Raw genomic sequence first — 25,695 nt, 5'->3', positions numbered from 1 at the left:
CCTCAGCCTCCCTAATACTGGGATTACAGGCATGCGCCACCATGCCCGGCCTAGCTACTTTTAATTATTTATCATGTAACATACTACAGTTCTTAGTCATTTTCAGCAACATCGGAGAAGAAAGGCATACTAAAATCTTTTAAAATTTAGCTTTGTAACAAATATAGGTCACTTTATTTGACTAATGTACACTTGATCTTCTGGCTCCTCACCACAATAATAAAACAGTGAAGCCAAGTGTGAGAAGACCCAACCCTAGTGAACCGAGAAAGCTCTCCCACCGCACTCCTGTCTGACTTCACCCTGCCTGCTTTCCATGTGCCAATGAAAACATTTACCTTAGCTGAATTTCCCTCTCCCTGTCTGATGAAAAGACCTTGCATGTGAGCTGTGTGAGGAACTCAGTAAAAAGTCCCTCTGATAACCCTGTCTGCTGGAGACACATTCCAAGGTGGCAGGCTAAGAAGCACCCATTTTGTATTTCACAGCGTGATACAGACATCAGCAAAGCAGACAGAGGGAAGGTACACAAACACTAAGTTTAGGAAAATGTGACTGATGAACTATCATGCTTTCTGTGTGGGTGGGGTACAGCAGGATCACTTGAATGTTTTTAGAAGGACTTCACTGATATCTGAGCCCAGGAGAAAGATAAAATCCCTAGCTACAGAAATCTCATGTCCAGCTTGGGTTACGAGAAGGGTTAAGTCACAGAGGTCTTGGGAGATAAGCCAATACTAGATCGGGTTCTTGAGAGAAGACTCCTAGGCTGTCATCGAGTGTCCCTGTGAAGAGTTCACTCGGCTGGTTCCGCGGCTGTTATTAGAAACATGGAACTGAAGATGTCACTGGCACCTCCCACACGTTCACAGGCATCTGAACAGCTACTGCTGTTCGACTCGAACTGAGTGCAGCGGTGGCAGGAAAAGCAATACAACGCATGGGCTCTTAGTGTTGTGCCCCGCGGCCACTTGCTATGCCCTCCCTCAAGCCCCAGCTGGGACACTAACAGGCGTCCCTAGCCAGCAGGTGATCCTTCAGATTTACAGTCACAACCACACAAATCAGCAATTAAACACCCAGTTTTCACTTTCAATTACCTAAGGCGTCCTAAAAACAAACAAACCGAGACTGCATTCCAGAGAGTTCAGCTTTTTCTATTGAATCAGATTGCTAGAAATAAGTCCTAATCAGTAGGAACTAAGATGAAAAAAAGATGAAAATTTTCCTAGCCACAGAAGAAAGAAAGCTAAAACAAACCTTATTATTATTCCCTACCTTTACAATCCTGAATCATTTTATGTGTAGGGAATAGAAATCGTTTGCTGACACATAAGTTGGGCATTCATAAAGCGAGGCAGGGGTTAAATGGAACAATTATTTTGAAAAGTTTAGCTATAGCCTGTGGGCACTTGCTGCACAGCACATGGCCCCAGGCTGGGGACCACAGAACACTCCTTTGCACTGTGAAGCACTGATGGAGATTCCTGTAATGTTTTTACGAACAAGTAAATTGACACAAACCAGGACAGCTATGACAGACTGAAAATGTGTTTTAATAAATGACCAATATTAGTCCTCACCCACAATGCTAGTTCTATGCTTTCTTTAGGTCGCTACTGCCCAAAGAGGGCAATCTTCATCATCAAGGCAGGGACGGTGCTAGGAAAACAGTGTAGACAAGGGTGGTTGGGATGGTGAGCTTTGTTTCTTACCTAGTGGCCATGTTAGCTCCCCAACAGTTTGTTCTAAGCCTCACAGCAATTACCAAAAGTCCAGGGTTTTTTAGGGGGGAGGGGACGCACTGGGGAGTGAACTCAGGACCATCACATTGAGCTACATCCTAAGCCTTTTATTTTTTATTTTTTATTTTGAAATAGGGTCTAAGTTGCTAAGGTCCCAGGGCTAGGTTCAACTTGCAATCCTCATGCTTCAGCCTGCCGAGTGCTGAGATTACAGACATGTGGCACCATGCCCAGCTTAAGTGCAGACTTATGTAGTAATTTCACAGATGGTAGGGTCTAAAGAATGGATAAAGGACCCATATGTGTGGGGCTGTAGCTCAGTGATAGAGCACTTGCCTGGCATATATACGGCCCTAGGTTCAATCCCCAGCACTGGAGGAAAGTGGGAGAACTTAAGAGGGAAAAGGGTCAAGGCAGGCCAGCTGGACAAACAATAGAGGACACCGCTCACTCATGGCTCTCCTCATTTCACTGAGGAGCCAGGGAGAGCTGGGACTGCATGAGCTAGGAGCTGCCAGCCAAGGAAGCAGCCTGGCTACGGGGAGGAACAAATGGCCATGGGTCCAGTCTCTCCTGACACCAGCCCTGCCTGGCCCTGCACACAGCCTGACATATGGGGCCTTCTGTCCAGAAAGCTCTGGGTGGCTTCTGTTGCTTGCAACCAGAAGGTTTCTACTGACGTGGGTGATGGGTGGAAGGCCAGCTTTGCGTCCTCTCACAGTGGTCAGGAACAGGACGTAGGAAGGGCCAGGAACTTGCCCCGTTGGTGAGGGTAGGAGCTACACTCTGGGCCTTCAAACTTCCAGCAGGCCGCTCTTCCCTGGTCTCAGTCTAGGAGCTTGGAAGTCAAAGTAGCAACAAGTTTCTTTCTGTCTCTTGTTCTTTCTTACTTTTTGTTATCTATATTGTCTACAGTAGACATTTATTATTTTATAGTAAGAAAAATTGCTTTTAAAAGGGTAGAAAAGATAAACATTCTCATTTTTACATCATTTAATAGACATTTCTTATCTAACATAATGGGTTTAAGGCTGGAAAATACCTTCTATTGAGAGGCCAATTTCAATGACAATTCTCTTCAAAGAATTTAGAACTCAGTGGCAAACATCTGTGAAATCTATAATCTAGGAGCAGGTTGAAGATGCTCATTTTTTAGCATGTTTTCTCGTGGTGTTAGAAAATGCAGTCATACCTTTGTGATGAATGGTGTTATGAAAACAAAAAACACATCATAGAGGAGGAGAAGGCCTAGAAGTACCACACATGCCTGTGGAAGAAACAAATTTAAAGGTCAAATTTCCCATGTCTAAATTCAAAGATTAAATATTTTATAAGTGCAAATAAACATACATTTGAATACTATTTTAAAAGGCTTTTGGGGCTGGGGATTTAGCTCAGTGGTTCTGCTGCCTGCCTTGCAAGCACAAGGTCCTGAGTTCGATTCCCCAGTACCAAAAAAACCCCCCAAAACCAAAAACACTATATAAAAGGCTTTTTTTGGGCTACTACTATATGCAGTTTTGTTCTATAAACCACATTATACAAAACACTATTAGTTTTGTCCCATTTCTTTAAAAAAAAAATCACTGAATCGAAGAAATGTTCTTCCCTGATATTTAGCCTCAAAAGGTTTTTATGAACTGGGCATATTAAATGACTAAGAATATTTTAGTCAGCAAATTGGTGGTTGCTTTTGCCTGGGGGTGAAGACAGACTGCAAAAAGGCCCACAAGAGCTTTTTAAGACATGGGAAATGTTCTGCAACTTCAGCGGGATTTATAAAGTTCTACATTTGTAAAATTGCAACAAGCAATATATTTAAAATGGGTGCATTCTATTACATGCAAATTATACCTTAATAAAGCTGTTTTGAAAAGAAAAGAAGTTATTTTAGCTAGTAAAGCAGTGTACTTTACCTTGAAGTTGGGTAACTTCAGTGTTTTAATTAAATTCAGACAGAAAGCAATCCCCAAGATATCCTGTAAAATCCAAGCCCACCTAAAATCAAGAGAACAAGATAACAAAGAAGTAGATCTCTCAAGTAATGCCATTCAATTGCTACAATTTGACTGCTTAATTACAAGAGGCAAGTATGATAACAACAAAAACTCCTCATATTCTCCCCATTTAATAACTACCATCCTAGTAAAATGATGAATACTACAATACTAAGAAAAGTTGAAAGGCTACTGCAGAAGACTATACATAAGATATAAGGGCATATTTGTCTTTAATCTTTGAACCCACACACGTGTCTCTTTCTAGAAAAGTAGCTGTTAACAGAGGGCACTGGTGTTCAGGTGCACCCAGACACCTGGAGCGTGAAGTGACAGCGAAGTAACTCGCTCGATCAGAAACTGACAGGCCTCACTACCAGCTGATGGTCATATAATGAAGCTGCCTAAAGTTGTGTGAACTTTGTTTCCCAAATTTCGGGCCATTAAATGTTTAGGTCATCAGTAATTTTATTAATTAACCATTAACTAAACCTAAGTATGTATGTATTTTTTTCTCGTTGTGTTTCCGGCAAAGGACAATATCTTCTATATCCTCTTCTCTCTGTAAACTGTCAGTATCTTGCACACCCTTTTCTTTTTAACGTGAAAGGTAATACAATCTACATTTTTTTGTATTCTGCTTTTTTTTACTTAAAAATATATCCTGGAAATCACTGCATAGTGATTCATAGAGGTCTTCTTCATTCTTTTTTTTTTCTAGTGCCGGAGATCGAATTCAGGTCCTTGTGCTTGCGAAGCAGACAGCAGAACCACTGAACTAAATCCCTGGCCCAGGTCTTCTTCATTCTTATGAGTTAGACTGTGCTCACTGTGTGGCTATATCATAATTAACTATAGTTTTGAAATCTAGGTATTTAAATCATAACTCATTTCCTTCTCTATATGAGTTTAAATCATTAGTATGAGGTCTGCTCATTTAAAAAGTAGCTTGTTTCAAGATATGTTCTCAGGTAAAAGCAAAAAAATTCTGTAATAATCATAACAAGTAAGTATCAGGGCAAGAGATAAAGTAATCCATCCTTCAATCTACAACAGAAAACATGGAGTGTTCATACCTATTCTCATTTCGAAAAACAGCCCAAACAATAGCTACTGCTATGCACAGTGCAGAGAGAAAAATAAGTCTCACTTCAATGCTTTTGCCACGACATGCGATCCTAAAAAAGATGAAATAGTTAAGTGTATGCTGCAGATAAAGTACACAGCTCACTTGATATAAGAAATGCCAAGCATTAACCAGTCTTAAGAAGTGGCTAAATACTAACCAAGAAGTCTTGGTTCTAAGTAAAACACATGACATGATAGACAATCCCACAGAACTTTCCGGGCTGATGGAAATGTGCTCTCCATACGGTAGCCACCAGCCTCCAAAGAGGCCATCAAGCCCTTGAAATGCATCTGAGACAGAGCAACTAAATTTTAAATGCTTAAAAATTTTATTTAACTTTCATTAATTTAAACAGCCAAAGGTCCGTCGTATATTGGACTGTACAGGCTTAAAATAACACTTGCTTCTCATCATGTTGTATTACATTCAAATGCTGGTACCACAGCACTCTCCATAGAGGTACCTACGCGCATCGTCCACACGGTATCTTCTGAATCAGCGCAGCAAGGCAGTTGTAGAGGCTCATGGCAGATGCTACGCAGAAAATCGCTATCATAACATAAACTAGGAAAAAAAGACATGAACTCATATAACAGAAAGAGGCGTGAAAACAAAATATTCAGACAGAATTAATTCTTTAGCTTTCTGTACTGGATCATAATACTTTCAATGCAGTGACTACATTATTACTTTAGTAACTAAGCTGAAAACATTTAGACTTCCAGTTTCAAGAATGTGTGTTTTATGTGTTGTCTTAGTTCCCTTATAGATGGCAGGATTGCTTAAAGGGCTGAAGGTGGCTCTACATTTTCTACCATTTAATAATTCAAAGTGATGTATCTATTAAAGATTTTTATGTTGTGATTTATTGATACTTATCAGTTTAATTTAAATCTAAGGAATAGAAGAATAAATATTTTTTTTTTTTTGGTACCAGGGATCGAACTTGGGTCCTTCTGCTTGTGAGGCAGGCAGCAGAACCACTGAGCTAAATTCCCAGCCCAGAAACATTTTTTTAAAATGTAACTGCTGGGTGTGGTGGCACATACCTGTAATCCCAGCACTTGGGAGGCTGAGGCAGGAGGATTGCCACAAATTCTAGGCCAGTCTGGACTACACAGTAAGTTTAAGGCCAGCCTGGGCTATATAGAGATCCTGTCTCAAAAAACCAAAGAAAACCAAAAACCAAAAAACAGCAATTTAGGAATGAGAACCAACACTTGTCTTAGATATCAACCATATTTAACCATATTATCTGTATTGTCCTATGAAGAATTTATCTCTTATCCCTAATAATCTCACCTACGGTAAAATCAAATCCATTTAAATGAACCTTCTACTATTTTTTTTTTTTGGTAGCGGGGATCGAACTCCGGTCCTTGTGCTTGCGCAGCATGGGGTGGGGTGGGGGGGCTGCTGAGCTAAATCCCTGGCCCGTAAACGAACCTTTGTTATGATAAGATACTAACTAGTTAAAATTGACAAGTGTTTTTCTAGATTATTCATACTTATTTGAGAATTATTTAAAGACATTTGACCTCTTTGTTGTTAAGGAATACTTTTTTTTTTTTTTTTTTTTGAGCCAGGATCTCACTATGGAGCCCAGGCTGGCCTCCAACTCCGGAAGCTCCTCCTGCCTCAGCCTCCATCACCGGCATGCACTGCCACACCTGGCTAAAGAGTACTTAAAAATATTTCTTTCTGGAGTGTTGTCAAAAATTTCACAACAGTTGGGCCAGGGATTTAACTCAGTGGTTCCGGCGCCTGCCTCGCAAGTGCAAGGTCCTAAGTTTGATCCCTGGTATCAAAAAAAAATAAAAAATAAAAAAAAATTTCACAACAGAAATAAAAACTACTAAATTTAAAAAATTCTACTTAATTTCAGGAAACTAACGCTCCATTATATTGGAGAGGAAGAGAGGCTGATCCACATACCACCTTCTGATTGGTGGTGTTAGACAAATTACTTTTCTAATTCTTTGATTCTCACGTCTAAAATATAAAAGGTGGTAACATCTACCCTGGGGTCACTGTGAGGATTATACAGGTGACAGACAAAGTGCTGGGAATGGTATTCAGCACATACTGAGCATTTTGCCATCTGCTGCTATTCTGGTTCTTGGTCGGGTGGCAAAGCAGGAAGTCAGCCACGGGTTGCCAAGCTGGCTGTGGTGAGTCATTTACCAAAGCTGCCCAACCCAGGCTTTAAAGCATTGGTGGAGATCATGCTTCTTGAGGTCCTAACAGGATTTTCATGCCTCATTTAATAACATTATATATATATATACATATATATATACGTATATATACGTATATATATATATGTGTATATATATATGTGTGTATATATATATATATATATATATATATATATATTTTTTTTTTTTTTTTTTGGTACTGGGGATCAAACTCAGGACCTTGAGCTTTCGAGGCAGGTGGTGGCACTGAGCTAAATAAATCCTGTCTTGGTATTTTAGAAAATTATTATGTAGGGGGAAGAATTTGGTTAACCTAACTCCTCTTCAGTTACTTTCCCAACCATAAAGTGGCAAGAGAAGCCTTAACGATTACTTGATATATTAAGAAATGGCAGTAATGTTAGCCAGAAAGAATCATCCTGAGGAAACAAAATCTCGGAACACCACATCAAGTTTCGACAGAGTCATAATTAAATCCTCTGTCCTGGGATAACCATGAGGTTGCATGATCTTCTTATATCAAAAATTACAGTTATAAAGAGCATCAACCTTTTAAATAACAATGTGCCTGAGGAAATAGCTCATCGAAAATTAAAATATGCTTCAGGATAAGGCAGAAGACTTTCCGTGAATGACAGAATCTATCAACCCAGGGTCGACTGAGAAGGAACGGCTGAAGGCTGACTGAGATTCGTAATTGGCTGCTCAATGCTAACTCACACAAATACTGTCCTGCTTAGCCATACACTGAACTGAGTGATACGGCATCATTTAAAACTTGGGAATATACATCATAGGTCTAGTGTGTAAGATGCTTCTACAGGACAGGAGAAACTGAACAATGAGCTGAAACAAATCCTAGGGCTTCTGTTCTCTCGTCCAGAGATTTATGCTACTGTGCTCCAAACAAGTACTATAGCTGTCAGTGGTTTTAAAATGGGTTTTTGCTAATTCTCACCAGGCACACCCCTTCCCCACCCCTGGTCTTCCTCCTGTTTGTGGCAAGGACAGCAAATCTCCTTGCCGCCAGGCATTAATAATTTGTCTAGAAGTGGCCACCCCACTGCAGTTCCTGTCTCTGCTGTCTAAAGGGAAAAAGAACCTGGTACCGTCTGGACCACAGCAGGTACCTGCGTGTGTGTCTTCACAGACAGCATGATCCTAACTGCTTGCACAAGGAGAACAAAACCTCAGCAATGCCACATCTTGATTTACAAACTGACAAGAGGATAAAATAGACTTTGGGGTTAAGGAGAAACAATAAATCAGTAACTTGAATCATCTTTTACTTCATGCAACTAAATATAGCCACTGAAAAGTCCTCAGTCTGCAGCTTTGAGACCAGGAGGCTATCATTGTTTATCAGCAGAGTGGGATATTTGGGGACCATAGCAATTCTCTCAAGTCACCCATGAATGAGTGTTCTTATCTCAAGTCATAGGATAGTTTTAATCAGATTTTTTTTTTAAATCTCAAGAGTAATAGAGATCTAATACTTCTGGAGACTTAACCAAATTGTTCACTTAAATTTTCCATGTAGAATTAATGCTTTGAAGGAAAAGATAAATCAAAATAAATGAAAAGAATGTACATTAAAAGTAGCAAGTGTAAAATATGGCTTCTTACCCAACCATTTGTAGAAGAAATAGAGCAGGACCATCATAACACAGCAGATGGCCACAAATATCACAACTGTGAGAGGGCTGAAGGTTAAATTCTCCTCCTTCTTTTTCTTCGTTTCTGTGTCCTCGGTGTCTGTCACTTCCTGCATGTTTTCCCTGCATAAACACATGCAGGAACTCTGGCAAATCTCCACGAAGTACAATTCTTTTAAAAATCTACCTCTAAGTCAGATGTGGTGGTGCATGTCTGTCATCCCAGCACTCTGAGGCAGGAGGACTGCAATCTCGAGCCCAGCCTGGGCATCTTAGCTAATTTTATTTTATTTTATTTCAGTTTTTCCAAACAGGGTCTCACTATGTAGTTCAGGCTGCCCTTGAACTCATTGTGTAGCCCAGGCTGCCAGGGAATAAAAGGCATGTACCACTATGCCCTGTCTCAGAAACAAATAACAACCCCCCCAAATCTATCTCTATCACCAATTTAAATTTGTTTCTTAATATATATATATATTTTTTTGGTACCAGGGATCAAACTCAGGTCCTTGCGCTTGCGCAGCAGGCGGCGAAACCACTGAGCTAAATCCCCGGCCCTTAAATTTGTTTCTTGAAAATAATGCACTATATAACTGGGAGTGGTGACCTGGGAGGCTGAGGCAGGGGGTCACTGTGAGTTCAAGGCCATCCTGAGCTCACGGTTAGTTCAAGGCCAGCCTGAACTGCATAGCGAGATCCTGTCTCAGAAGAAAAAAGAAGAGTTTATTTCTGCTGACTGCTTCTCTGGCCCTGCACTGGGGAACACTGATGGAGAAGGCTGCACATGACAGTGAGGCCTGCGTGGGCAGGGAGGAGCCCCTGCAGAGACAACTGCTGTGTTCCCTGGATCTCTATCACTGCTCACAGCCACTAGCACACATTTCTTTTCTTTTCTTTCCTAAATTTGGTCTTGTTGGCACCATATTCTGAGGTTAGATAAAATTTTAAAATGTCATTATATGACTACAATGGTTATAAAACAACACTTTCAACCATTTATGGCAGAAACATATAAGTTTAATTATACTTACAATTCAATGTGCCCGCTCCAATAGCCTCCTAATGCCACCGTGAATACAGCAATTACAAAAATAACCACCATGGTATAGTCAAAGTTGGGCCATGCTGGAGAATACATTCTCACGCTGATATTGCTTCCCAGAGTCTGCAGGGAGAGGTGACAGCGGGACACGGGAATGAGTTTCCTCTACTCCAGAGCTGGGCGCAGTATCTGATCCTGGACTCCGGAGGGGATAGCATGCATCGGGCAGTCCAGAAGCCCAGGCTACACAGCAGATTCTCTGGGCCAGGAACAGTCTTGGATTATGAAATCTGGAAAGCTCAGTGTACTGTACAATCATGTTTTGTTCAGGGATTTAAAATAAAGATATAATATGAGACATGACACAAGAGATTTTAAAAGAACTCAAAATGAATAAACATGTGGTGCAGAGTCCAGCATGTCATTGTACCAAATAAGAGCCACTTTCCAACAAAGAACTTAAGCTTGATAGCAAATAGAACATTTATAATCATCAAAATTAAGGAATGAAGGTAAAAGATGTACTCTATAAATTAACATGTAAAAACTGCTTTACCTGCTCCATATCTTTAAAATCTTTGTGATTTATAAATGCAATTAGTATTTTCATATCAGGAAATTCAGATATGTTCCCTGAGGGAGGAAACTAAGAGAAAAGAGAAAAATAAACATATCATGAAACCTTATTATATATATATTACAGAATAAAAGAAATATAAACCATTCTTCTTTAAGTTATACAACAAAGTTTCAGGTATTCTTTTGTCATATTATACAAATTTTCAGGTGGAATCCTTTAAACACGAGCTTGAATTGATGTATTCTGAATATGGAATCATAACTGTATATGATATAAACCTTGCATATTCGCATGTGTGGCTCATACAAACCCACCATATACATATACACGTATGTTTGCTCCTAATAAAGTCTTCTTTAAATAGCACAGAAACAATAAAATTTTCCAATTAAATGCCTACTGAGTCCAGAATGCTTATTGGCAAGGACTCCTACCATCAGATTGTTCAAAACTGAGCCCCTCACCCACACACAAAGAAATTACTTCGGTTCCGGAGAAATCTGGTGTCATGTGTTTGAAAGAAGTGCACAGTTTTGTCACTTACTACAACACTGTCATTGGCCACCAACAAGGCTTCAGCACCTCCCTCATGGGCAATTCTGGCTTTTTCCAGAAAATGGCAGGGTCCCCACTGCACAACAACTGCTTTGTTCTTTAGGCCCTCAGGAGGAATTTCAGAAAGGCTGCATAGTGGTGTGGCAGTCAGATTCATCAAACTCAAGGAAGTCTGGAAATAAGAAATGTCTTTAATGTAACGGAGACTATATTTCACATAAATGCATTCAGCAACAACGCATCAATACTGGTTTGATAAAATGTTCTTTTAGGGGCTAGGGGTGTCGTTCAGTGGCAGAGCATATGCTTAGCAAAGAAAGAGAGGCCCTGGGCTCAATCCCCCCCACCAAAACCAAAAATAATTTTCTTTTTTTTGTTTTTGGTACCAGGGATCAAACTCGGGACCTTGTGCTTGCAAGGCAGGCACCGGCACCACTGAGCTAAATCCCCGGCCCCAAAATAATTTTTAAAATTACAAATTTATGATGCTGAATGTGGTGGCGCACACCTGTAATCCCACTAGACAGGAGGCTGAGGCAGGAAGATTGCAGGTTCGAGGCTAGCCTGGGCCACTCAGAAAGATCCTATCTCAAATAAATTTAAAAGGGAGTATGGAGATGGGAATGCAGCTCAATGTAGGGCTCTTGCCTGGTGCAAGAGCCTGGGTTAATCTCTAGTACACAGACAAACACACACACGCACACATACACATACACAAGAGAGAGAGAGAAGAAAAAAAGAAATATTTTTATGACAAACAACCAAGCATAGAGGTAGTATTTAAAAATTCCCAAAGGCCAGGGATTTAGCTCAGTGGTTCCACTGCCTGCCTCGAAAGTGCAAGGTTCCCAGTTCCATCCCCAGTATCAAAAAAAAAAAAAAATTCCCTAATGCACTGGGTGTGGTAACACATGCCTGTAATCCCACTACTTGGGAGGCTAAGGCAGGAGGATCACTGAGTTCAAGACCAGCCTAGGCTACATAGTGAGTTCAAGGCCAGTCTGAACTACATAATGACACCCTGTCTCCAAATAAAAAAAAATTAATAAAAAATAAAAATTCCCTAACATGCTTTTCTCATAGAAAAGTACTTGAGCAAAATCAATAAAATAATATTAATCACCATATATCAAAATTAGTTCACACACTAAAACATAATTATCGCTCGATCTCACCTCTCCGATATTTTAATTTGTAGGAATAAATACGAGCTGTGATGTACTTACTGCATCTTCTAGGGTGCTGGGAAGCTCCTTCCAATGTGGGTTGTACAGCATGCAGTAGTCCTTGGACGGCGAGGACGGGGAGCTTCCAGACGCATGTAGGATGGCTTCCTGGGCAGCTGTCTAAGACACAAACGATAACTTTCATAAAGCAGTAATTTGGCTTTTAATAAAACTATTTATACAGGTTTGATCACAGCTTGTTAAGAGGATGTCTTCTAATGAACTGATTTCTTCTTGTTTCAGGAAATCAAATGATGGCTTGGAAATACTCAAACTACACACACTGCCCACAACTCACTCTGAGGAAGACAGGTCACTTTCTTACAGGATCGACTGTGCCTTGCAGTAAGTCATACCCCAAAGGATTCCTGTGACCTTATGATAATGTCACCCCTCCCTCACAGCCCTAACTTTCCCCCCAGTCTCCTGTCAGTCATTATTTGTCAATGTTCTAAAAAAGGAAGGAAGAAAAGAAGAGAGGTAGAAGGAAAAACAAACCAGGCCATTGAAATCCCTCACCTTGTCTTACTTTCTGTATTCTACTAGGCTAAAAAAGGCACATTGTTGTTTTAGAAAGAAACCACCTGGAACTTGAAATAAATTATTTTCACTCAACTTTTCAAGATTCTGCAACTATCTATCTAAAAAGACCAATCCAGAGTTTAAAGGGAATACAAAGAAGGGCTAGAGTAATTTTCTTTCCTTTTGTCTCTTGTTTCCCACTACCTGGAAAGAAAAGGCAAAAGGGAAGAAGATTCTGGAGAGGAGCTGTCACACGGGGATGGTCCATCAATCTTGGGGGAGGGGGACATGACGGGAAGAAACATCCTAGAACGTGTACTGCTCTACACCCCACTTCCTTCAAACTTGGGTAAGCGCAGGTCTTTCCCCTCTCCTCCTTGAGCAAATCTTTTTCTAAAACCATAAGGTAGAAGAGCCTGCTTGACAAATAAACATTATGTACTAAGTCTCTGTCAACCTACACACACCTTAGATTGAATCATGTGGAACTGCTAGTATTTAACCATTTCTCATCTACAAAATTAGTAGTTTCATGCAAGTCAACCAAAATTTCTGAGTACAGAGATGTTCTCATCTATGTTCTCCCACCTAAAAGGTCCCCCGAAGATTTTGGATTAGAGGGCTTTCTGGCATATGTGGTAGCTTCCTTCCCTTAGGGATCTAAGCAAGTGTAGGCAATTCATAAGATGTGATCGAATTATACAGAATAATCGGGTAAGGAAAACAGAAATGTAACTGTTATTCAGCTATAGATTCGGTGGCCCTGAAGGACGGAGAGGAGAGCTGAACCAATGTTACATTCTTTCTAGGTTATTTTCACATTTATCTGACTCAATGTCACAGATTCACAATTGAGGGCCTGAGACTCTGAGAAGATATTAATGACCCCGCTAAGGTCACGGAGTAGAAGCATCCATTGCCCTCTCTACAGGAAGTAACCCTACAGATAAACACAAGGGTTGATGAGATGTAGCTTAGACATTTTGGGAAACACCCCACAAGTGAACTGGATACTTCTTATCCAGTTAACCAAACCCCATGACTGATGCCGCTTGATCACCTGGTTGAAGGTACCTGCAGGATTTCTGCAGGTAAATGTGCATGTTTTTCCTCTGTGACCAGTGAATAATCAATCTGTGTCCCCATGTGAAGAGCCTAACAACCTCGCTCACAGATTTTGGCCTCCACAGTGGTCCTTGGCTGAATTTCATTTTTACATAATTACACTGCAGGTAGAAAATGATGATTTTTTTAATGCGGCCATTCCTTCTGCACTAACTGATATTCTTTTTAAAAAGGTTTTACTCCCTATCCTAACCTAACCACAGTATCACTAGAGACTCATTTACCTTTTTAAAAAATTAATTTTACTTAAAAAATGTTTTTAATAAAATAATAAAATAAAAAAATAAAAAAAATTAATTTTGCTGGTACACTTTTGATATGCATAATGATCACCCTCATCAGAAGGACTTTGTACCTGTACATGACACGTCTTGACTCTGCCTTTCCCCACTCCCCTCCCCTCCCTTCAGCCCTTCTTCCTCTCCTGATTTACAAAAGCTATTTCTATTTCTTCCCTTCTGTTCTTTTTTTCCTTTTCCCTTCTTCCCTGCCCCCTTCCCTTGTTTCCCTTACCCCTTGAACATTTTCTTCCTACTTCCCAATATCTATCATCCATTTTGGTCCTCACTGATCTTTTTAAAAAAATTCAGTGAGGGCTGGGGATTTAGCTCAGTGGTTCTGGCGCCTGCCTTGCAAGTGCAAGGTCCTGAGTTCAATCCCTGGTACCAAAAAAAAAAAAAAATTCAGTGAGGGTATGTCCAAAATTATACAGATTTAATGCAATCCACATCAAAATCCCAATAGCATATCTCACAGAATTAGAAAAAACAATCCTAAAATTCATTTGTAACCAGAAGAGATCTAGAATAGCAAAGGCAATTCTGAGCAACACAGGCAAGGCAAGGGGCATCACAATCCCTGACTTTAAATTATACTACAAAGCTACTGTGATAAAAACAGCATGGTAATGGCAAAAGAACAGACCTGAGGATCAATGGAACAGACTAGAGGATGCAGAAACAACTCCAGACTTACTCAGCCACCTTATCTTTGACAAAGGAGCCAAAACACCTTCACTAGAAGAAAGATATATATATATTTTTGGTACCAGGGATCCAACTCGGGACCTTGTGCCTGCTAGGCAGGCAGTGGAACCACTGAGCTAAATCTCTGGTCCAGAAAGATAGACTCTTAATAAATGGTGCTGGAAAAACTGGCTTTCCACATGCTAACAATTGAAATTAGACCCATATCTTTCACCATGCACTAACCTAAAATTGAAATGGATCAAAGATCTAAATATTAAAACAGAAACACTAAATTTGCTTGAAGATAGAATAAGTAGAATGCTTGAGGACATAGAAGTAGGCAAAAACTTCATGAACAAAACCCCATACTGCACGGGAAATACTACAAAGACTCAACAACTGGAACCTCATCTTATTAAAAAGCTTTTGCATAGCAAAAGAAATCGCCAACAAAGTGAAGAGACAACCCACAGCATGGGAAAATTTTTTTACCAGCTATTCATTAGATAAAGAACTATTATTTAGAGTATATAAAGAACTCAGAAAAATCAGCCCCCCAAATTTAAAGACCCAATCCAAAAATGGGCATCTGAAATGAACAGACAGTTCTCAGATGAAGAAGTAGAAATGGCAAATAAATATTACAAAAAATGTTCAATATCACTGGTCATTCATGAAATGCAAATTAAAACAACACTGAGATTCCATCTCACTCCAGAAAGAATGGCTGCTATCATGAAATCAACCAATAACAAATGCTGGCGGGGCTGTGGGGAAAGAGGAACCCTGCTCCACTGCTGTCGGGAGTGTAGACTGGTGCAACCACAGTGGAAATTGGTATGGAGACACCTCAAAGAACTAGGGCTGGAGGTCCCATTTGACCCAGGTATTCCACTCTTGGAATCTTCCAAAAGAATTAAAAGCATCATGCCACAGTGATATATGCACACCCATATTTGTAGCAGCATAGTTTATAATAGCTAACTCTTGGAAACAGCCCAAATGCCCATCAACTGATGAATGGATAAGAAAGATGCATTTTTTAATACAATGGAGTACTACTCTACCATAAAGAAGGATGAGCTTCAGACATTTATAGCTAAATAGATGGACCTTGAGACCACACTCTTAAGCAAAACAAGTTGGACACACATGTTTAAATACCACATTGTTTCTCTGGTGTGAGAAACTGAAAGTGGGAATAAGGATGAAAATGTATAATACATATTGGGAAATGGGAAGAAAATGTTCAAATGGGGGCCGGGGATTTAGCTCAGTGGTTCTGCCGCCTGCCTCACAAGCGAAAGGTCCGAAGTTAGATCCCTGGTACCAAAAAACAAATGTTCAAATGGAAAAGGGAACAGGGAGGAGAGAGGGAGAAAGGAAGGGACAAGAAAAAAAGTGAAAACAGAAGGAAAAAATGGAAACAAAGCTTTTGTGCAAGGGGAAGGGAGGGGGAATGGGACAAAATAAAAATTTTTTTAAAAGAACATAAAATGGTAAGTGTGTCTAAAGTGAGAGGAAGGAAGTACTAGGAGGGAAATTAGTGGCTATGTACAATAGTTGTTTACTATGATACATTTAAAAATTTAAACCATCAAAATTCTCAGTGAGGGGGCTCAGTGGTAGGGTGCTTGCCTAGCATGCATGAGGCCCTGGGTTTGATTTCCAGCACTGGTAGGAAAAATAGAATCCTCTGAGTCCTATCCTACATATATATTACACAGGAGCACAAATATACATTTATAAGGACATTCACTACAGTGATATTTGTTATAGCAAAAGGAGCCGGAAGAGGAAGGAGAGAAATCAGTAACTTCCAGCAGTAAGGGGCCTATACAATATGTAGCTACTCAAAGAGCTGGATCTGTCTGTAGAAGGAGATAATGTCCGGAGTGAGAAAGGAAGTTCTAGAGAGCTATTTACAGCAGTCCTGTCTTTACACAATAATGACCTCCCCAAAGCCCCTGGGTGCATCTGTAGATGAGTCTGGAGAAAGATATGGAGAGTCATGGAGCATGAGCCCTGGGAGCGGGTATTAAGAGCCTGGCCCTTTCCTTTCCATCTCTTCCCTTCCTCTGGCACCCTTCCCTTCCCTTTTCCCTCTCTCTTCTCCTCCCCCTCCCCAGCTGCCATGAGGTGAACAGTTCCCTCTGCCTTGTGCTCCCCGTCATGATGAACTACTGGCCTTGCCCTAGCCCCAAAGGCAAAGGGCCAAGTGATCATGCATCGAAACCTCTGAAGCTGTGAGGCAACATAAATTTTTCCTCCCCTAAATTGATATCCTCAGGTATTCTGTCATAGCAATGGAAAGCTCACGCAGTCATTATATGGGTTTTGACAAATGCATAATGACACATATTCACTATTATAGGATCACACTGAATAGTTACAGTGAGCTAAAAATCTGTCATCTGCCTACTGGGTTTCTTTTTGAGATCATGAAAATGTTCTATAACTGGTTGTGATGATAGTCACACGTATGTGTGACTAAACTAAAAACCACTGAATTGTATACTCTAAATGGGTGAACTGTGTAATATGTGAATTATACCTCAGAAAAGTTGCCAAGAAAGAAAGGGTGGGGGGAGGAAGAGTGGGAAAAGAGGCACAAGAAATTATAGTCTTAGTGGGGAGACTGAAAAGGACTCTCTAACTAAATACTGAATAGACTATCCCCTATTCTCCAGCCATGCCATCCTTTCCATCTTCCAGGACTATGATCTTGACCTATTTTCGCTTAATCAGGTGAAAGCTGTTAACTTTTACCCTCTCTATATTTAATAACCTTAAAAAGCCCTATCAGATTAGTCAAGCATGGCTTTCTTTCCTGGAGATTATGGTTAGCAATTTATACAAAATTTTCTTACCCTTTATTACAGATCAATGCTTCCTGAACTTTAATGTTCTTACTAAAATGCGGATTCTGATCTAGGCCCCATCACGCTTGTCCCTAGCATGATGGTGTGCGCCTCACGTGCTTCTGGATGACACTGATGCAGCTCCAAAGCTCATGCTTACAGACTTTATCGTGAAGAGCAAAGGCAGTACTGGGGTCCCCCTAGGAGTTTCTCAAGAGACCAGAGCCACATTCCTCTGAAGTCTTCTGGCACAGCCCACATTGGTATTTTGGCAAGCAATTCACCCATTTCTCCCACCAGTTCACTCAAAGCTCTTCAGTAGCTGTGTCACTGGGTCCCCATGTCACCACGTGCCTCCACAGTGTGCCAAGTAAACCTGGTTCATCTTACATAAAAGCTATATTCTACCAGAATATAAGTGGTAAAATGTGGAGGAGCAGCCATCATTTACTCTTGCTCTTCCACTGTAGCAAGAGAGGGAGGAACCTTTTCTTTACAAAGATCTCATCTTACACAGACATCAGTTTGAAGTCAGTAATAGCATCACGTGAGTTGGAAAGGGGCTCTGCAGGAAAGGGCAGCACTGGGATTGCGTTTGAATGACACATGTTCCAAGCCAGGTCTAAATAACTTTCCAATCACTCCTTTCCTGTCTCATAACTTACATAATCCAGACAACCTACATCGTTTCCAATCCTTCTTCCAGTACTCAAGCTTCATAGTAATGATGCACTTCAAATGCCTAGGCCCAGACCCACAGAGATTAAACGTAATCTTAATTGCTTAAATAGGGGCTGAATGGGAGCTAAGGGATCAAACAGAGATTTACAGGAATCAGAGTGGTCTGCCGACCGTGGGAAAAGGAGAGCCTGGATCAGTGCTTGCACTTGGAGAACCCGGAGGAGGTGATGCAGGCCTAAGAGGCCATGGCGTCCAGGGAAGAGACTCAGTAAAGCTCTGCGCTCGCTGTTCTGGAGTCTATGAGACACAAGGGAGGACAGCAGACGGAGCTGGGTAGGTTCCCTCTTCGTGGGACTTAGTTCTACCTGCTACCTGGATTCAGGTTTCTTCCCAGTTTTCTACTGAAAGATATTTAGATAGCTCAACTGCTGGAGAATTTATGATTTACTCTAGAATGCACAGACTCAGGTGCCTACAAGCCCAGAGAGATGATACTAATGCACAAATCAAAGTGGATTTAAGATCAAAGGACATGATAGTTTGGCAAATTCTGGGTTAAAGGCAACAAAAAACGTTTTTTTTTTTTAGTTTAATATTTTAGGAGAAGGAACCATCCCCAGAGACTTTATGATCTAGCTTTTTATAAACAGACCTAATTTCAGGTATATTTTTTAACTAAAAAATTATCACACATGCATATGACTTTTCCCATTTTAAACTTTTTCTTATAAATAAAACCCACAAATTTATCAGATTGGTCTTATGTTGTTTTGGGTTCAGAAAAAAAATTATTACTGCACAATTCAGTGGGAAAATAGCACAAGACTTAGATTCTGGTCCTATTTTTCATGATTTTTCTATATGAGCTAGGACAAGCCATAAGCTTCCTGAACCTTCTCAGGATGTTTTGAGTTTCAAAGGAGATTTGCTCATAGGCACTTAATCTTGGGAAGAAGCGAAATAGCCACTGGTGACTCAGAAAACAAACAGGATACAGAAATTCAGACCTCGAAGACTCAAGAAAGGAAAAAGAAAACAAAATAGGAAGAGCCTAGAAGTTAAAGGAGGAATATGACAAAAATTGTGTCTTAGCCCGGGCCACCATGACAAAGTGTCACAGACTGGGTGGTTCAAACAACTAAAATTTAATTTGTCACAGCTCTGGAGACCAGAATTCCAACATGAAGGTGGCCAGGTTTTCTCCAGGGCTCCTGGCTTGTGGAGAGCCACCTCCTGAGAGTTCTCACACTGAGGAGAGAAAGGGGTCCAAGCTCTCTGTAACTCTTCTTACGGGGGCATTAATGCCATCAAAGGACTCCGCCTTCCTCTAATCCTAATCATCTCCCAAGGCCCCTGTCACTAAATACTCTGGGAATTAGGGTTCCAATATATGAATTTGGGGGGGACATAATTCAGTCCACAGCATTCTACCCTGCCCCCCATTCCCATCGCCTGCACAGACAAAATACATCCATTCTAGCTCAACAGCTCCAGAAGTCTTAACTTGTCCTGAGCACCAACTCTAAAGCCTAAAATCTTATCTAAAGATCATCTAAATCAGATATGGCTGAGACTGGGATATGATTCATCCTGAGGAAAAATTTCTTTCCAGCTGTGAACTTGGGAAACCAGACAAGTTAGGTATTTCCAAAGTACAATGGTGCCACAGGCAAGACAAATCTGATGAGCTCTCGGGTCTCAGGAACGACCCTTGGGCTTGATGTCCACCTTCCAGGCCACAGCCCTGGCCGAAGGCAGGCATCCCATGACTCCCAGGCTGCTGCCCACCCTCCGGCTCTGAACAGAGGGCAGCTGGGCATTGGAAGCAAGGTCTCAGCCCTGATGACCTCTAAATCATCTTCAGGTTCATTTTTCTCTCTTCAGAAAACAACATGTTTTAGCCACATAGCTCTATAGGCCTGTCCTAGTAAAGCCCAAACAGCTGATGTCCTCTTTCATTTGGTTCTTGTCTCCACTCACTTCGGTTCAAACTGGAGGTATTTCTGTTTAATCCTATAAAATCTTCATCAAATGGCTGTTCAACCAAACTCTTAGCATTTTCTTTTGAATACATTCTCATTTCTTTTCCACATAGGTAGGCTAAAAATTTACCAAATCTTCAAGTTCTAGTTCCATTTTGCTTAACAATTCTTTCCTCAGTTCACCTTTCATATTTTACTCCAAGAAGTCAAGATGAAAGAAGCCACACCTTCAAAACGTTGCTTAGAAATCTCCTCAAGTATTCAATTTGCCACTCAGCGAGTTCTACCTGCCGCAAAACATGAGGGCACAGCTCAGCTGGGTTCTCTGCACAAAGCTGGGTTCTTAGCACAAAGTCCCCCTTTCCTCCACTGTCCACACAAGACATTCCTCGTTTCTGTGCAGGACCCCATCAGAACAGAGCCTACTGCCAGGGTTTTAGCTCAGTGGTTCTGCTGCCTGCCTCGAAAGTGCAAAGTCTCAAGTTCCATCCCTGGTAACAAAAAACCCCCCAAAAAACAAAAAACAAAAAGAATGGAGCCTACTGCCCATAATCCGGAACCCTTCCAGGGTCAAAGTCTCCCTACAGTAGCGCCTCTCTGCTCTAAAACCATCTTACCTCAGGCTACAACATCACACAATTGTTACTTAAGCAACAGAAATTCATTTTCTCAGTTTTGGGGGAAGTTGGAGATCGAGATGCCAGTAGAGCGGTTTCTAGGGAGGGCTCTCTTCCTGGCTGGTGGGCAATCGGGCATCTTCAGTGTCTCCACAGGCAGAGGACAGAGAACCAGCTTCCGGGACTCTCTCACAGAGGCACCACCCCTGTGTTATTTCTTGTCTTTAGATGCACCCCGCCCCCCAATGCCTGATACAGTCATAGTTGGGGCTTTTTCAGAGGTGGCTGCATCTAGAGTATGTGATACTGGGACTGCTTCGTGGTGCAATGCTAGGCTCAAGGGCACTAGGATTAAGGGTGTGAGTGCTGCCCACCCTAAGGAGCCTGGAAAAGATACGAGGGGCAGAAAGAGCTATCATCCTCCCTTGCTTGCTTTGCTACCTTCTCCTCACTATGAAGTGTTTCTCCTCTGCAATGCCCATCTGCCATTCTACCCTGCCTTGGACCCAGGCGATTTTATACTGAAACCTCTACCAACTGTGAGCCAAATACACCTTCCCTCCTTTAACTTGTGGGTGTCGGGTAATGTCTCAGCTACGAGAAAACTAAGACACCTTGTCGTGAAGGTTCCACCCTCATCACCACATCTAAACCCCATGACCCCTGTAGGCCATGACCAGACACCTCAGGTGGGGGCTTCAGGGTATGAATTTGAGGGGGCATGACTAGTCACATGACATGGGTGGCTCAGCAGGAATCTGCCTAGCAGAACACACCTGCTTTCCCCTCGAGGCTGGGAGAGGAGGGTGGAAGAGAACAGAGCCAACAAAGATCCCTTGAGGTGGTGTAGAATGCAAAAGGAATGCAAAGAGATTGCTCTTCTGGGGAGTCTAGATCACTTCAGTAAGTTTATAAATAACGCTGTTATATAATACTTCAAATTCTTTGCAGTAAAGAAAAAAACGAAGAGAACTTTTATAAGACATTATTGGTAAGCTGGGCATGGCACACATCTGTACACAATACCAGCACTCTGGAACCTGAAGCCTCCCTAAACTATGGGTGAGACCCTGTCTCAAAAACCAAAACCAAACCAAAACCAAACCAAAACAAAACACGCCTGGCATGGTGGCATACACCTGTTATCCCAGCACTCAGGAGGCTGAGGCAGGAGGATCACCATGAGTTCGAACCCGGCCTGGGTTACATAGTGAGTTCAAGGCCAGCCTGTACTACAAAGCAAGACCCTGTCTCAAAAACACCCTGAAAACCAAACCAAACCAAACAAGCAACAAAAAAAGACACCCCTTGGTGGGGAAAAAACATTACTGGAAAGACTCAGGATTCTTGGAGAACTCTGAAGCAATTTTAGGAAATCTTAGATCCAGGTTAAACATCTCACACTCTCTTTGAAACACAGCCCCATAGCGAGGTCCACACAGAGAGTGAAATAAAGGTTTAACAGTTGGGGCCGGGGCTTGGGTTTGGACTAGGAAAGCAAAAGTATGAAATGGAAGATAAAATTAACCATCAGGTACTCTATTCCTGGACCTAAATGTTGAATGAGTTTAAAAATCATCAGAACAGCCAGGTGCGCTGTGGCTTGAGTTCAAAATGCACGGTGAAGTCACTGTGCCGGGAAGATGTCAGACAGGACAATGGGGAGACTACCTGACCTCGCAGGCCTCTCCAGTACGAAACCCACTGTGGTGGTTTCCAGAATTCCTGTATGTGCTGCTGCCAGATAAGGACAAGGGCCTGTCATTACATGACTAAGGGAAGTACTGCCAGCCTGGGAGCTGAGATAGCAGAAGCTGGAGAGGTTAATGCAAAGGAACTCAGGTCACCTGGAGCAGGGGGTTAGGGAAGGGGCTAGGCAAGGGCTGCAGGGAGAAAGTGATAAAAGACAGCAGCATCATTGGAGAGGGTTGGGGGATAAAGCAGGTGCTTTTGTAGAAGGCAGAAGAACACTCCAGCTGAGGAAAAAGAAATCAGGTCAAACCAAGTGTAGCAGTGCACATCTGTAGTCCCAGCTCTCGGGAGGCTGCGGCAGGAGGATCACTGTGAGTTCCTGGCCAGCCTGGGCTACACAGTGAGTTGAAGACCAGCTTGGACTACATAGCAAGACTGTCTCCCCCTAAAAAAGAAACCAGGTTATTCAAAGTCCTAGGAAAGGGAAGGGGGGGGGGGGAGAGAGAGAGAGAGAGAGAGAGAGATCATGCCGGGAAAATAAGGGGAGGAAGGACCCAGAAGACAAGTCCAGGGCCTGGGATTTAGCTCAGTGGTTCCACCTTGAAAGGACCCTAGTTTGATTCCTGATACCAAAAAAAAAAAAAAGACAAATCCACAGGGAAATGAACAAGAACTAGAAAATCCAGAAAAGCAGCTGATAGCGGAAAAGGACAGTCAAATTTAAAGAGCTCAGTTTATCCAGTGGTCAGCACAGAACAGATGCAAATACTTGAACAGTAAAAACACTGCTTAATCCTCACACACACCGAGCCCAGGACTGAGGAGGGCAGAACCCGAGATTAATATGGTGAGACAATAAAGTCCATATAAAAAATCTAAAATCCAGAAAGTGGCGATATGGGTGAGCCACAATTTAAAACAGGGATGACCTTCAGCTCTGTGAGGCCCATGAGATCATATCCATATTCTACTTATATTTTTCTGGAGAAAGAGTCAAGAGCTTTTAAAAAGAATTCAATATGAGTTCATGAGGAAATGATGTATTACTGAGCCTGATATCTACGTTGAGAAAGGATTAGCAGGAATTCTTACAGTCAGCTTAAGAGATTCAAATAAAATTGAGGGCAAAGACATTTTGTTGAGTTTTATATGCAGGTTATAGGCTCGGTATATTTACATACTAGCTGAATTGCTATCTTTCGGCCATCAGTATTATCTGTCTGATCACACAACAAATGCCTCAGAGACTTAGCCCTATGCTTTATTTTCTTTATATTGTAATTCTCCACCCCCTCAAAGCAATTTTTATGTACATTCTCTCATTCCTTTTCCTAACGTTGTCTTGCAAAGTTATGAAGACATCAAAGGCACTTAAAGCTCTCTGGCTGAGCTTTTCTCAACAAATGTTAACTCTTGGATATTGGCTACATTCACTCACTGTAGTCCTTTAAACTAGGGGGAACAAATCGTCCTCTTTCAGATGACTTATCCATCCCAACAGAAAGAACCGGACACACCAGGGCAGCACGAGAACCAATCCGGAAGTTTCCTGCGTGGAACTCCGACAGCGAAAGTCCACAGAAACTGGCTTCCTGATCACCCTGCCAATGACCTGTGCTGAATTTTAAAACATTATTACTTTTCTGTCTTTGTGAAAACAAACCCGCCAGCACGTATTTGCTGTTTCTTCCCTAATCACCCTCCACCTCTTGAGACACAGCACTGAAAACCCGAGAGGTACGAGCTCCCTTGGGTGAGCTCTTTTACAAGTTGGTTTAAATGACCACGATGACAAAACCCACGCCCCAAACAAACCCACACAACGCAACCGCGCGGGCAAGCAGGATCTAGAGGTGGGAGGGAACACTAAACAATTTTTAAAAATGCTTTTAAAGAATCAGCATTTGCGCAGTTAAGCCAAAGCTGACTTGAACCCTCGCACACCTAGGACCTCGTGTACTTTCTGCTCCTCCCTGAGGAAGAGGCTGGGAGGCACGGGCAGGCTGACAGTAGAAGCCCGGGGGCAGCTCTGTAAAAGCCAGCACAGCGAGGGCTGCAGAAGGGCCAAGGTCACGGGACGCCCGGGGGCGGGGCAGGGAGGGGTGGGGGAGGGGAGCGGGGAGGGGCGGGGCGAGGAGAAGCGGGTCAGGGTCCCCACGCCCCGCCCCCGGCGCCCCCCCCCGCGCCCCTACCAGGCGGAGCAGGCAGCCCCACAGCAGGGCGGCCGCGGGCCCGGGCGGCCTCGGCCGCGCCCCCATGGGCTGTGGGTCGGGTGGGCGCGGGACTGCGCGCAGTGCTCGGCTCGATCTGCCCGGGGCTCGGCGGCGCTGCTCGGTGGCCGGCACGGCGCGACTTCCTCTTCCGGCCCCGCCCTGGGCGCGGGAAACCCCGCGTGGGCTGGGCGCCCACAGGCGGCGACGGGATGGGGCGGCCCAGGGACCTGGCCACGGGCGTCGGGCCCCTCCCGCGGCCCAGCACCGCTGCGCGCTCAGGGCTAGACCGGCTCCCCGCGAGGGACTGCGAACGCAGGTGACAAAGACAAAAATTAAAGCCAGGAAACAGTTTGCTCTGCTGAAGCACAAGCTTGTGGATCAGACCACGTCCCTGCACCGTTTGGGGCCGAATCCGAACTGTCCCGGGCTTCCTGGGCCCCGACAGCGCGAGGTCGCGGTCCCCGCACTTCCCACGCTCCAGCCTGACGCAGCCCGCTCGCTTAGGCCAGGACGTGGTTTAATTCTTGCATAGCACTTTGCACTCACTGTGTTGTATTCTCTTGCTGATCCGTCTGTCCATTTATTTTGTTTTGTTTTGAGACAGGGTCTCCCTATGTAGTTCAGGCTGGCCCTGAACTCACTGTGTAGCCCAGGCTGGCCTGGAACTCCTGGAGACCCTCCTGCCTCAGCCTCGTATTAATTATGACGCTGCCTCCCACTTGCTAGAATGGGTGCCGTGTTTGCTTGGTGTCCCCAACACCTGCAACACGGGGCAGTGTTCAGTCCTCACGTGCGTGTGAGAGGGACAGTGTCCTTGCCACCCCACCGCTCCAGGGAGGCACACACCGCCTAGGCTGAATTGTGACTCTAGGATGCTATGGAAGGGACAAAGTGTGTGTGGGGGGGC

The 25,695-nt window shown here is 42.8% G+C and overlaps 1 protein-coding gene across 4 annotated transcripts in view; it reads right to left on the bottom strand.

The window, feature by feature from the left end:
- Sppl2a (signal peptide peptidase like 2A) overlaps positions 1-24,943 on the bottom strand; it is a 42,317-nt gene extending 17,374 nt beyond the window's left edge. For 2 of the 4 annotated variants that reach the window (XM_087180767.1, XM_087180768.1), the window contains exons 1-10: positions 24,014-24,192; positions 12,128-12,247; positions 10,891-11,073; positions 10,323-10,412; positions 9,756-9,889; positions 8,696-8,847; positions 5,339-5,435; positions 4,819-4,920; positions 3,662-3,743; positions 2,938-3,012 (exon numbers count right to left, since the gene is read on the bottom strand). In XM_087180767.1, coding sequence (XP_087036893.1) covers positions 2,938-3,012; positions 3,662-3,743; positions 4,819-4,920; positions 5,339-5,435; positions 8,696-8,847; positions 9,756-9,889; positions 10,323-10,412; positions 10,891-11,073; positions 12,128-12,178 — 966 coding nt within the window. In that variant the 5' untranslated portion in view covers positions 12,179-12,247; positions 24,014-24,192. Of the gene's footprint in view, positions 1-2,937; positions 3,013-3,661; positions 3,744-4,818; positions 4,921-5,338; positions 5,436-8,695; positions 8,848-9,755; positions 9,890-10,322; positions 10,413-10,890; positions 11,074-12,127; positions 12,248-24,013; positions 24,193-24,767 lie in introns of those variants that run through there. The other 2 variants (XM_004835417.4, XM_087180763.1) reach the window with 2 other exon arrangements.
- Positions 24,944-25,695: the final 752 nt, after the last annotated feature.

Source organism: Heterocephalus glaber, unplaced genomic scaffold (genome assembly GCF_053883595.1).
Source record: "Heterocephalus glaber isolate CG9 unplaced genomic scaffold, H.glaber_assembly_v1.0 deba00000122, whole genome shotgun sequence".
In the NCBI taxonomy this organism is placed as follows: Eukaryota; Metazoa; Chordata; class Mammalia; order Rodentia; family Bathyergidae; genus Heterocephalus; species Heterocephalus glaber.
This window is presented reverse-complemented; position numbering and strand designations above follow the sequence as displayed.